Source organism: Dipodomys merriami, unplaced genomic scaffold (assembly GCF_024711535.1).
Source record: "Dipodomys merriami isolate MVZ:Mamm:240054 unplaced genomic scaffold, mDipMer1.0.p SCAF_1, whole genome shotgun sequence".
Lineage (NCBI taxonomy): Eukaryota > Metazoa > Chordata > Mammalia > Rodentia > Heteromyidae > Dipodomys > Dipodomys merriami.
This window is the reverse complement of record NW_027202270.1, coordinates 53,103,378-53,115,890: the sequence shown is the minus strand read 5'-3', so window position 1 is coordinate 53,115,890 and position 12,513 is coordinate 53,103,378. Positions and strand designations below refer to the sequence as shown.

The following is a 12,513-nucleotide window of genomic DNA, read 5'->3' as shown; positions in this document are numbered from 1 at the left end:
TTTAAAATGGATAATAAAGCCCAGTTATTTTATTCAAGAAAAAAAAAGTGGCTTTCTTTAAAAGTAATTATGGATTGGTGCTTTGGAAATTTAGTCTAGTCTTTCAGTGACCTAGCAGTTGATAAGAAAACAAGAACTTAAAAATAGCATATTGGATGAACCATACTATATTCATGAAAGAAGCCAAAAAATATAATTTAGACTGAATTTGAACATAATTCAAGTTTTTTTGTCCTAACCAAGGATTCTTCCTTAAAATGAAATGATAGGTCATTTGACCCTTGGCCATGCTTGGAATAAACATGGAACTTAGTATTGTTTTTAAAACTATTTTGCTTTTATAAGCTAAGACAGATGTACAAAAAAGATGTAGTTTTTATTTTGTATTGGCAGCTTCCAAATATTTAGTATCTATTTCCAAGAGTTGCAATTAGTAAAGCAACCATGGTACTGAAATCTGCACATCCCACAAGCTAATTATATTTGCAAGGTCAGAGTGAATACATATTTTCAGAAAAATAAAGGGTTATATAAATATGTGTCTTCTACTTGGCTGTTATATCACAGTTTGTTGATCTGGAGTATAATGTGTACAATTCACAAATTTGTCTGATAACAGAAAGTGGTGTGTGATTGTGTTTATTTTACTAACCAGTATATTCACAGCAATCACTTCCAAATATCTCTCCAGTAAAGATGTGTTAATTACAAAACAGACAAGGTCTTCTATTATATTAAAGCTACTAACAAGAAGACAGCAGGAATCACACATGTAAATAGCATCATCAACCCCTATTTTAGTCCTCTGTTTTGATCTGTGAGTTGCGCATAGACCAAAGGTGCTATTAAAGACTGAGTGTATGAAATAGGCAGCATTATATGAACAAAATTTATTCAACAAGAAAACAGACCTTTAACATGAATTTAACAAGCCTGAGAAATTATAAACTATCATATGCTGCAGATTCATGCAGTGATAATAAACAAAAAAAGAAAGTAAGAGGTTTCCCTAAGCTAGCCAAACTGCTAATGGTTTTGTTATAAGCTGTCTACTGTTGCAGTGACCTCTGAAAAGTCTCAAGGCACTTGTACCAGAAAAAATTAAATGGTCAGGCTGGTGAGCAAATTCAGTGTTGTTTTTAGGACTTCAACATGGGAAGGAATTTTACAAGTATAACATCATATTCTAGACATTATTCTTCCTATTTCAGCTTGGTGGTTTTTGTTATTACATAATAAGGAAGTGATTTTTGTGCAGCCATTTTTGGTTAAACAATTGGAAGTTTACAAGACAAATGGAATGGGTGTAATGGATATGTAGTTCAAAAAGAAATAGTTAGAAAATTCTGATATCTCCCAAGATGGATTGTTTTTCCTGTGACTTCCCTAATACTTTAATTCTTGGGGTTCTTTGTTTAGTATATTCTCAGATTTATAATCAACCATTGAGTGACCACTTTGCTGTCATTTCGTTGCATCATGCTGTAAATACACAAACATGGGGAAACATCTTCAGCTCATGAACACCTCCAGTTCTCGCTAGGGCTTTTTCTTGAATCTAACTGTGGCATAATTAACACCTTCTTCACCCATTGCTCATTAGTACACTGGACATTAATGAGTCTATTTTGATAGGTTGCTCTAAAGGAGGGAGGATCCCACTTATTCTCACAGCAGAAAAAGCAATTATAAAATTATACAAAAATTAAAATGTAGACTATTGCCATATTTATTTTTTTTATTGCATGCTAAGTCTAATTTTGGTCTGCAGGTTGTTGAACATGTTAGTTTCCTTAAGACAGTTACTATAGTGATGGCAGCAAATTCCTTTAATCTTAGTGTGAAGTAATCATTTCTATTGGGTATCATTGCTATTGTCAATTTAAATTGTCAATTTAAATGAGTCATTTCACATATGCTGTAACTTATTAGTTGGACAATTGTTTCCTTAATTTTTCCTCTTAATTTCTTTTTTTTTATATTTAATTTAATTTTATTTGTGAACATACTGTACAGAGGAGTTACAATTACATGGGCAGGATAATGCATACATTTCTTACCAAGCATTGCAGCCTCCTCCTTTGTTTACCCTTCACATCCCTTCCCAGCCTCCTCTTAATTTCTTAATAAAGTTAATTATTTTTATTTTCAAAAAACAGACCATGATACCTTCTTGGTATTTTCACTTATTTTTTGTGGTGTTTCACACCTGTTCACATTATTTTTCAGAAATAAAAGAGACTTTTACATGTAAAATAGCTGTCTGGTATTTTAGTTTGAAAAGTTAGCATTTCATTGTGATATATATTGAGATTTCCATAATGTTGTGCTAGTTTTTTTTCCTTGCAAATGAATTTACTGAGATCTTAAAATGGAGCCATAAAATAATATGATCAAAGTGATAGTTTGCTTCTTAATATTCCCCAATAATAATAGAGTGGCAGTTTTAAAGAATTACTTGTTTAACATGTGCATCAATCTATTGAAATGGTTACTTTCGAACCATCATTGCATAAAAATGAAAAAGTTTCTTTGAACTATCAAAGCATTAATGTTCTAATGATGTTTGGTTTTGAGTCAAGGGGAATCTTTAGGAAATTTTGAACTATTAGAATTAAAAACAGTAGGCTAAGCTAGGCACTGGTGGCTCATGCCTGCAATCCTAGCTACTGAGGAGGCTGAGATCTGAGGATTACGGTTCAAAGCCAGCCTGGGCAGGAAAGTCCGTGACACTCTTATCTCCAATTAACCACCAGAAACTGGAAGTGGCATTGTGGTTGAAGTGGTAGAGCGCTTGCTTTGAGCTGAAGAGCTGAGGGACAGTGCCCAGGCCCAGAGTTCAAGCCCCACGACCAAACAAAAAAACAAAACAATACAAAACAAAAAACCCAATAGGCTTGTATAGAAACTTCAGATTGATTTTTCTCTAATGTTCTGAATGTGTTAATTCTTTTCCTTATAAATGTAATATTTGAGCATTTCCTGGAAGTATTGTTTGAAGAGTGGTTTTTCTTTATCTTACTTATTGGTATATAACATGTAAAAATTCTTAAAACAGATTTTTAGTTTTTGTTACATTTCATTTGGCTAAACCTGAAATAAATGCAATTTTCATCTATCGCAGTAAAGCTCTTAATTGTACAAATGAGAATATATCTAGTTGATAACAACTGTTGGCAAATCTCAGTTCATACTTTACATAGACTTTTCAGATAATTTTAAAATACTATATTAACTTACTGTAAGACTTTTTTCTGACTGGTATATTGAAGTAAATTCCCATAAAAAGGCAATCTATCTTGAAGTTACTTGATTTTACCTAAAACGTCCCAATAGTTAAAATCTTTTAACAATTTTTTTTTCAAATCTATGATAAAGGACACAAACACATTAACAAAAGGATAATGAATAGTATGTGTGTGGTTCTTGTTAATTTCTTAATGTGTAAAAGCTAGCAGATTATATCATATAAGAATTTGAAGTTTTTCTATATAGAAAAAAAGATACCTATTTTTTTGTTTTTGGTTTTGGTTTTTTTACTATAAACTTGTGGTATCATTGTATACGATTCTCTTGGCTTAAAACTGGGTGACCTTGGTTTCCCTAAATTGTGCTTCCCATACTTTGCAGTGGCTTGTATAAGACCATCAGACAAGGTATAAAATCTCTCATAGTTACAAGAAGTAAAAGGTATCTGACTAGTACAGAACACATGGACAAGTGACTTGCTGGCAATAATTTTGTTGTCATTTCAAGTACTATGGTGGTGTAATTGATGTGACAGGACTGGGCTTTAAATGTAGTCCCTTAGCTTGTGCTCACTTTCAGTTTTAGTTTCTCTGTTATTCATTTTGACTAGGTAAAATTTAGGTGACAAACATGCACACAAATGAACGCTGTTTGGTGTAAGTTTAATATTGACGTGTTTTAATAATAAAGATGCAAAGATAGTATTTTTCTTTACTGCAATGAAAATTGCAATAATTGGTGTCACCTTACATTACAAGATAGAGGGTGGTGTGCTGATGGCACAATCAGCAGGAGATTCTTTTTTATTAATATTATAATTAAATGATTTTCTGGAAAGAGGCCAGAAACAGATGCAAGTTGATCATGCCTTGTCCAGTGTTTCTTGGCATTATTGCTTGTTTTCTTAAAAAGAATTGATTTGACACATTGTTTTTACAGGTTGTTATTGATGCCTTCAGATTGATCAATGCTAATATGATGGTCTTAGGACATGAACCAAGACAAACAACTTCAAATCTGGGTCACTTAAACAAGCCATCTATCCAGGTAATGGCTACATTTGATAACACATTCTATATTACATTACTTGATAGTTATTTTCACATGCCATGCACTGTGGCTTACTGCTCAGGAGGCTGAGATCTGAGTATTGATGTTTGAAGTCAGCCCATGCAGATAAATCTTCTGAGAGTCTTATCTCCAGCTAACAAGCAAAAAGCCAGAATAGGGATGCAGATCAAGTGGTAGAGTACCAGCTTTGAGCAGAAAAAACAAAACAAAACAAACATGATTGTATAAAGAGCTGAGTTGAAGCCCCCACACACAAACAAGAGATGTAATTATTAGCATTTTAATTTGTTTGCATTTTTTGTTTGTTTAAAAATAGAATTTTAGGAAGTATCACTGTGGCTCAAAGTAGTAGAGTGTTAACGTTGAGCAGAAAGAGCTCAGAGACAGCTCCCATGCCCTAAGTTCAAGCCCCATGACCAACAAACGAAAGGAAGGAAGGAAGGGAGAGGGGGAAGAAAGAAGAAAGGAAGGAAGGATTTGCTATAATCTTAGCTATTTCGGAAGCTAAAAAATTGAGTGTAAGCCAGACCTGACCAGCAGAACATGACTTCATTCCAATTAAAAAAAGAAAAAAGATTATTGGAAAAGTTAGATTTGCTCATATATAGGTCAGTTTTCTATAAGTCAGTTTTAGTAGTCATTGCATTTTCCTACTATATTTTGAGGACACCCTTTTAGGAGCATAGGACAGTCAGCCCTTATCTTGAGAGAAGTTTCATGTGGTTAATATTTGTAGAGTAAAGGAGCTTCAAGTAGAAGGCATTGGCTATTATCATTAATTAGGTCATAGACATTTCTCATAGTGGAAAATAATGGGAAAACTAATAGACATTTTAAGAGGCTCTTTAAAACAATTTCTAGGTAATACTTAAATTTTCTATCTTTTTTGTTTAATACCCACTATTAAGGTAATTCCTGTGAAGTATAAATTACTTTTTGAGGAGGATTTATCTAATGTTAATCAATGTTATCAGAGTTATTGGTGCTTAAATACTTACTATCCTCTGGAGTGGTTAATGTTTTCTTGGTATTATTCACATGCCTCATTGTTTTAATACAAATCTTCATTGTCTACAAAAATTATATTAAATGTGTCATAGTCTGTGACTGTATAAGTAATTATTTCTCTAAAGATTAATTAATAGAACAAAAATAACATGTTTGGTTAAATAGAACACACAAGACAAACACATTATAGTAGCTATTGCTTTTCTTCCTGTGAACCCATGCTTTGCCATAAAGTTCTCTTTGGGGAATTGTGGCTTTGACAGTTAACTATGGTTAAGTTTGGTTATACTTCGGTAACTTTATACTTTTAAACACTTAATTTTGCAGCAGTCACTCATCCAAAAATCTTCCTTAAAGTGAAGTATACTTTTTAAAGGATTGAGATGTTTTGCTTTTGAAATAAGTATTTTTATCTTCAGAGAAAACTGCAAAGTATAATGAGTATTAAATAACTACCTGTGGTTTTGATTGGGCACAGACAAGCCTGTACTTGTATGTTCCAAGAGAATATATTATTGGACCTGTTTAACCTGTGATAATGACCTTTCTTATAAACCCCCATAGCACCATACTACTTCATTATTTTTGCAAAAGGTTAAGTAGCATCTCAATCTAGAATCATTGTGATTACTGCATGATATATTTCTGCCAGAAAATTTTACTAATTGCAAATCAACAGCCACCTGTTGAAGTTTTTTTTAATGAAAATAGTGCTCTTTTATTTTAAAATTGAGTATGATTTATGTTAAAGTCTGTATGTTTCTGTATTCATCCATTTCATGCTATTTAATCTTACCTTCTAACATCTTATAATTCAAAATGGACCTTAGGAAGCAGGTACTAAACCTAAGCTAACTTTCTATGTATGTAACAAATACAGCATCATTATTTTTCCTGTCGTTTTAATTTGTTTTGCCTTCCAATTAGAATCTGTAAATATATTTATTTCACAGTTTATATAGCGCCCATCAGAATGACATGTATCTGGGTGCTTTACAGTTTTAAGACAACTTCAGTACTAAACCACACAAATGAGATCAAGCCAAAACGTCAGAACAAAGTCACACCTCAGAATACTTCATTTTGTTTTGTTTAAGAAGCTAGAAAGGCAGCAACCCAGAAGGACCTGAAATGAATGGTAGTACCCACAACAGACTTTTAATGTAAATGTTTGCTGGATCCCTAACTTACAGATTAGAAGTCCTTGCCTTTTTTGAAGGGAAAGTTAAACCTTCGGAGGGAATCTGCTCCCAAGCTATCTTTCAAATACTAGTTATAGAAGTCTGATAGCAGCCAGAGGCTCCATGTGCTGGTGATTACTAATAATTTTCAAACATCATTTTTTACTATCAACAATGCCTGTATTTTTACAAGATGTTACTACTGTTTACTTCTGAAAGGTAGAATTATGGACTTTTTTCTTTTTTCTTTCCTATCCATATTTCTTAAGGTTTGTACAGTGAAACATGATATTGTTTCAAGCACTAATGGTAATGTTCAAGTTCTAATAGACAAATTTTGTTTTCACTTCCATATTTTCTATTTAAAAATTCAATATTCCTGACAGAGAGGGAAAAGTATAATGCCTAAACAGTACTGTAGGCTTCTATATTAAATGTGACACTTAATGTTATTGTATACTTGGAATATATGACAGTTATATCAAATGTTTGAATTGAGAATAAGTAGTAACTCATTTTTAAAAACAGTCTCATTGAAAACTGTTCATGACATTTTAGATTAAGTAAATATTGATGCATAAATGCTTGTGTTTGGGACTTGAGCCTATGTTGTAGAGTAATGTTAATAATTATTAAGTGTGTAGGTAGCTAAAGCAATTGCATAGGAACTATTTCACCTATTTTGTAAATGAAGCAGCTGAGACTCAGAAGTTGAATTATTCAAATTATTCCCTAGCTACTGAGGAGACTGAGATCTGAGGGACAGTGGCTCAAGTGATAGAAGTGATAGCCTTGAGCAAAATAACATGGCTATGGTTCCAAAAGGTACAGTAGGTTATTTAATAAAATTTCTCTACTTTTGCTTCTACAGCTCAGTTCTCCACTCTAAAGGGACTCCAAAAAAATTTTTTTTTCTTTTCAGAGTTTTTCTATTTATATATAGAAAGTCTCATTTTAGATTTAATGGATATCACTTTTTCTCATCTTCCCATTTTAATGTAAAATAGTTTAAGACAAGGCAATTTATGTATCTAAGCATGCCTTTTTAACTAGATGTAATGTTTTAAACTTATCAAGAATGTAAGAATAATTTAAATAGTTTTATCGTAAGTAAATCAGCTATGTGCAGTTCTCCTCCTGCAAGAGACCAAAAAGCTCTGGATCAGTTTGTTTATGATCTGTGATGAATGCATTAGGGGTACATAGTAGGTGAGTTAGTAACACTGTATGACAGCTTGAGTGTAACTATTTAAACTTACACTTGTTTTATCAGCCAATGTTAACTACAGTATTTTATGGCACATTTGTATAGCAGACATCAGAAATATAATAATGGATTGTCACAGTACTAAAATACTAATATCTAAATACTTTAGTACTTACAAGTCTTTTAAAGAAACTATTTTCTTTTGATGCAAATCTTTAAAATGTATAGAATTAATCCAAGAAAGAATTTACTTACATGTAACATAGCATGTTAGAAAGAACTTGGGCTGTGGAGTTAGAATGAACTAGGTTCAAGCTCTGTATTTTGCTAGATATAAGTTGGGACAAAGACAAAGATTGTTTCATATTTTCTTTGTCATAATACAGATAGAACCAACCTACTGAAGATTGTCTTGAGAATCAGAAGATGTGATGTGTAAAGCAGATGTTAGGTGTTCATTAAATGTTCACTTCCTCTCCCCTTTTTTGTCTCTTAGCACCTTAAGACCTGCACAGTAAAAATCCTGTATTTTGATTAGCTTTGCCCTGAATTCATGACAGTTGATCCCCAGTCCCTTTTCATTTTTCATACTTGATAAAGAAAAAAAAAGTTTCTAAGTTGCTCTGTTTTCATACCTTACTAGGCTGATAGAGCTTTTTAGGTCCTTCAGACTACTATTTTGAACCATAGTTGAATTCCTGTTGCTAATGCTAGGTCCTTGGGCAGTTGTGAATTGATTCCAGTACACCCGGGGTTATTGTTTTTTATGTTTTTTTTTTAAAATGAAGCCATGTCATTAGCATAAATTTTTATTATGATTAGTCTTGGAGATTGAGTGTAGCGAAAGAAATTCTGTTTAGTGAGATTCACGTTATACTAGAAGAGAATATGTGTTAGATACAGTAAATAATAAATTCACATTGTTAATTTGGAAATGTGCCTAGACACAATTATTTGAATCACTCAAAATTGAGTTAAGAAAAAGGAAACATTCATTTTGGGTGAAGAAAAACAAGTGCATTATTATAGTGTTCTTAAACTTTTGAAATACCAAAGGACCCTCTAAATATCAGAAAATCAGACATAATTATGAGGAACCCATACCTGATTTCTGACTCTAAGCAAGGCTGAAACTGTTGAATTTGTTAGGCTCTATAACATGTTGTTTTTTTGTTTGTTTTTGTTGGTCATGGGGCCTGAACTCTGGACTCTTCAGCTCAAGGCTAGTGCTCTACCACTTGAGTCACAGTGCCACTTCTGACTTTTTTTGATTATGTGGTGTTGAGGAATCGAACCCAGGGCGCCTCATTCATGCAAGGCAAGCACTCTACCACTGAGCCACCTTCCCAGCCCTATAACATGTTTTGAAAAGAATGTGTCACTCATTATTTTAAACTTTCCTTTAAACTTGTAGCAGAGAAAAAAAAGTTTTAATTTAATTTGAATTCAGGATACAGTGCCCTCTTTAAAATGTGATAAAAGTATTGTGTATAATATATGTCAACAGTTCCAAACATTTATATGTTACTACATAAAAATATTACTTTATTCTTTTTAAATTATATAGGCATTAATTCATGGATTAAACAGACATTATTATTCCATCACAATTAATTATCGGAAAAATGAACTGGAACAGAAGGTAAGTTTAAATTTTTATCATAGAAAATAATATTTTTCAAACTGCTTAAACTAGTAGTTGTTTGCCATAACATAAAGAAAAGAACATTTTATTTAAAGATGTATTTTCTCTTAGCAGTAGGTGCTAAGGTTGGAAATCAAATGTTCATCTTTGTTTTATGATAAAGTATAAAAGTATTTTTCTGTGGTTTTCTGATTAACTATAGCTTTTCAAATTTGATAAGAATAAGATAAAATTTTAATTACATAGTACTTTTCTTTGGCAGAATGGAGAGCAATACGGGTCCTGGTGTTTGATCTCAGGGTCTAGACGCTATCCCTGAGCTTTTTTTTTGCTCAATGCTATGAATCTGCTTGAGTGAGTCCTAGCTCTCCCCCTCACCTCCCTTTTGGTGGCAATTAGAGATAGAGTTTCATGGATTTTCCTAATTGGAACTAGCCTCGAACCACAATCTATGATTACAGGCAGGAGCCACTGGTGCCTGGCGGTATAGTTCTTATTGTAACTTAAGGAAAATAAAAATGAAACTGTTTATAGAATTTTTTTTAAATAGGCAGATATGTATTTGACATTGACATTAGTTGAGAGAAAAACTATACTAGCAAAAATCATAAAATAAGATATAGAAGAATACAAATCTATCAAAACAGATATTTTTAAAAGTTATATTTGAAAATTCTTGGTATGAAAACAGACATAAATCTAATGTGAACATGTAAAAACTCAAAACTATAAACCAAAAGGGAGGCAATTGCTATTACAATTAATTATCTATTCAAGTAGCCTTTTGTATATCACTTAGGAAAAATTGTTTAATTTTTTCTTTAAGGAAACTGAATTTACTATTAATAAGCAGTAAGTTTTGCTTGCTACATACACATTGTACATACAAGTGATAAGTATTGAGTAGTAAATAAGAATGGTCTTATTTACTAGTTGAAACTGTTTCTCATAAAGGTGGCTTGGAGAGGATTTGGGTACATATGATGAGTGGGAAGCAAAGTAAGTTGGGCAGCCCATCCATACCTTCCAGCTCTCAGCTAGATAACTTTCATATTTAATTCCAGTTACATATGAGGGAAACACGAGCTATAATAGGTAGCCTTTGAAAAGAAATAATTTTCCTTTTTATTTTAGATTTGATAAACTTTTTTGAAAGGTCAAATACACCCATAAAGTCCCCTGAAGAATCTAGGTATTTGTGCACAGCAATGATCTAGAGGAAACCAGCTGTTTGCTCATGTTTACTTCTGCTGTGATTAATTTATTTTATTGTTTGAAATACCTTTTGAGCCTTTATTTTTATTTCTATGGAATAATTACAAGCTTTTAAAAAGATCACCGCAGCCAAGCACAGGAGCTCACACTTGTAATCTTAACTACTCAGGAGACTTAGATATGAGGATCACAGACAAAGCCAGCCTGGGAAAGACAGTCCATGAACCTCTATCTCCAATTGAAGTAGAGCTGTGGTTCACATGGTAGAGCACTAGCCTTTAAATTGAAATTGGATTTACGTTACAAGATTTTTCCAGAGAATTTTTTAACACAATATTCTTGTCTTGGGAACTATGGTGGAACTTTTTTTGTTTTTTAAATGTGCGTACATATCTTGGTGTTCTGGAGTTTGAACTTAGGGCCTGAACTTTTATGCTTAAGTCTAGAGCTCTACCACTTGAGCCACAACCCCTTTTCCAGCTTTTTGGTATTTAATTGGAGATAAGAGTCTATGATCTTTCCTACCCAGGCTAGCTTTGAACAGCAATTTTCAGATCTTGGCCTCCTGAATAGTTAGGATTACAGGCATGAGTCATAGGCACCTGGCTAAAGGTAGAACATTTATCTTGTAAAGCTTCAAAGGCTTTTCATGAACCCTCTTTACAGTATTTTCCATCATAATTAAACATTGTACAATAAAAGCTACAAACTTCTAAACAAGTGGGATTGTTTCCTAAACTGAACTAATCTATAGAAGTTATGTTTCAGCTCCTCCTGGTAAAGTGATACCAGTTAAAATTTGCTTGTTCTCCTGGTGTTTGTGTCTGTGGAGTTGGGGATTGAACTCAGGATTCATATTGTGCATATGTGCATATGAAGCAAATACTATGTTACTGAGCTGTAACAACCCCTAAAGTATTCTGATGACACCAATAATCTTTCTGTAGCCACTATTTTTTGACATTCCATACTTGTTTCAGTTTTAAAAAAAAAACAACAAATTCTTCATTGATAGACCTTAATTGAAAACAATGTGTGTTATGAGACGTTAAGAAAAACTGTCTTAAAAATGCAAACTTGAAAGCCAGTGATGGTTCATGCCCATAATCCCACCACTTGAGTTCCAGGCTATCTTGGGCTCTTGGGCTACATAGCAAGATTTCTACCCGACTTCCCATGTGTGCGCGCGCACACACACACACACACACACACACACACACACACACACACACACACACACACGAGTCCAGTTTGAAAAATACTGAGTTCAGGTGTTCAGTATCAGGATCACTAATACAGAGTCCAACCAAAGTTTTTAGTGTGATTATAAACTGGATTTATATCATTTACTCCCCAGCTTCATAGCCTTTTATTCTGATAACATAGAAAGTTTTAACTTTTCAAATTATAGATAAAATATGAAACATTTGAAGAAAAAAATTGAGATTATCAATTTGTTGGTACATAAACTGAGACCGACCTGACTATATGAAAAATTAGCAGACCTGTGTGTAATATAAAACATTAATAAATCTGTTATTTTTTGCCTATGATTAATATAGACTCTGATGATCTTAAAAGAGAAGTCCCTGCCCTCTTGGCTTCTTTTTAGCAGGAGAGAAATGCACTAAACAAGAAAACAAAACTTTCAGGTGTTCATACACATTATAACAGTAATGCCAGGCACTGTTGGTAGTCTTAGCTACTCAGGAAGCTGAGATCGAAGGATTGCAGTTCAAAGCCAAGAGACTCTAATCTCCAATTAAACACTAGGAAAGCCAAAAGTAGAGCTGTGCCTCAAGTGGTAAAGTGCTAATCCTGAGCAAAAAAAAGTCAGGGACAGTGCCCAGGCCGAGTTCAAGTCCTAGGATCAGCACAAACAACATAGTAAGATGGGAATCTTTGCTTAAGATAATCTGGGGTGGCCTTTTTAGATA

At 33.1% G+C, this 12,513-nt stretch overlaps 1 protein-coding gene across 1 annotated transcript in view; it reads left to right on the top strand.

Annotated features, from left to right (window-relative positions):
* Psmd14 (proteasome 26S subunit, non-ATPase 14) overlaps positions 1 to 12,513 on the top strand; it is a 96,938-nt gene that overhangs the window by 70,598 nt on the left and 13,827 nt on the right. The window contains exons 8-9 of the mRNA XM_070022172.1: positions 4,189 to 4,296; positions 9,284 to 9,358. Of these exons, the coding sequence (XP_069878273.1) occupies positions 4,189 to 4,296; positions 9,284 to 9,358 (183 nt within the window). The remainder of the gene's footprint in view (positions 1 to 4,188; positions 4,297 to 9,283; positions 9,359 to 12,513) is intronic.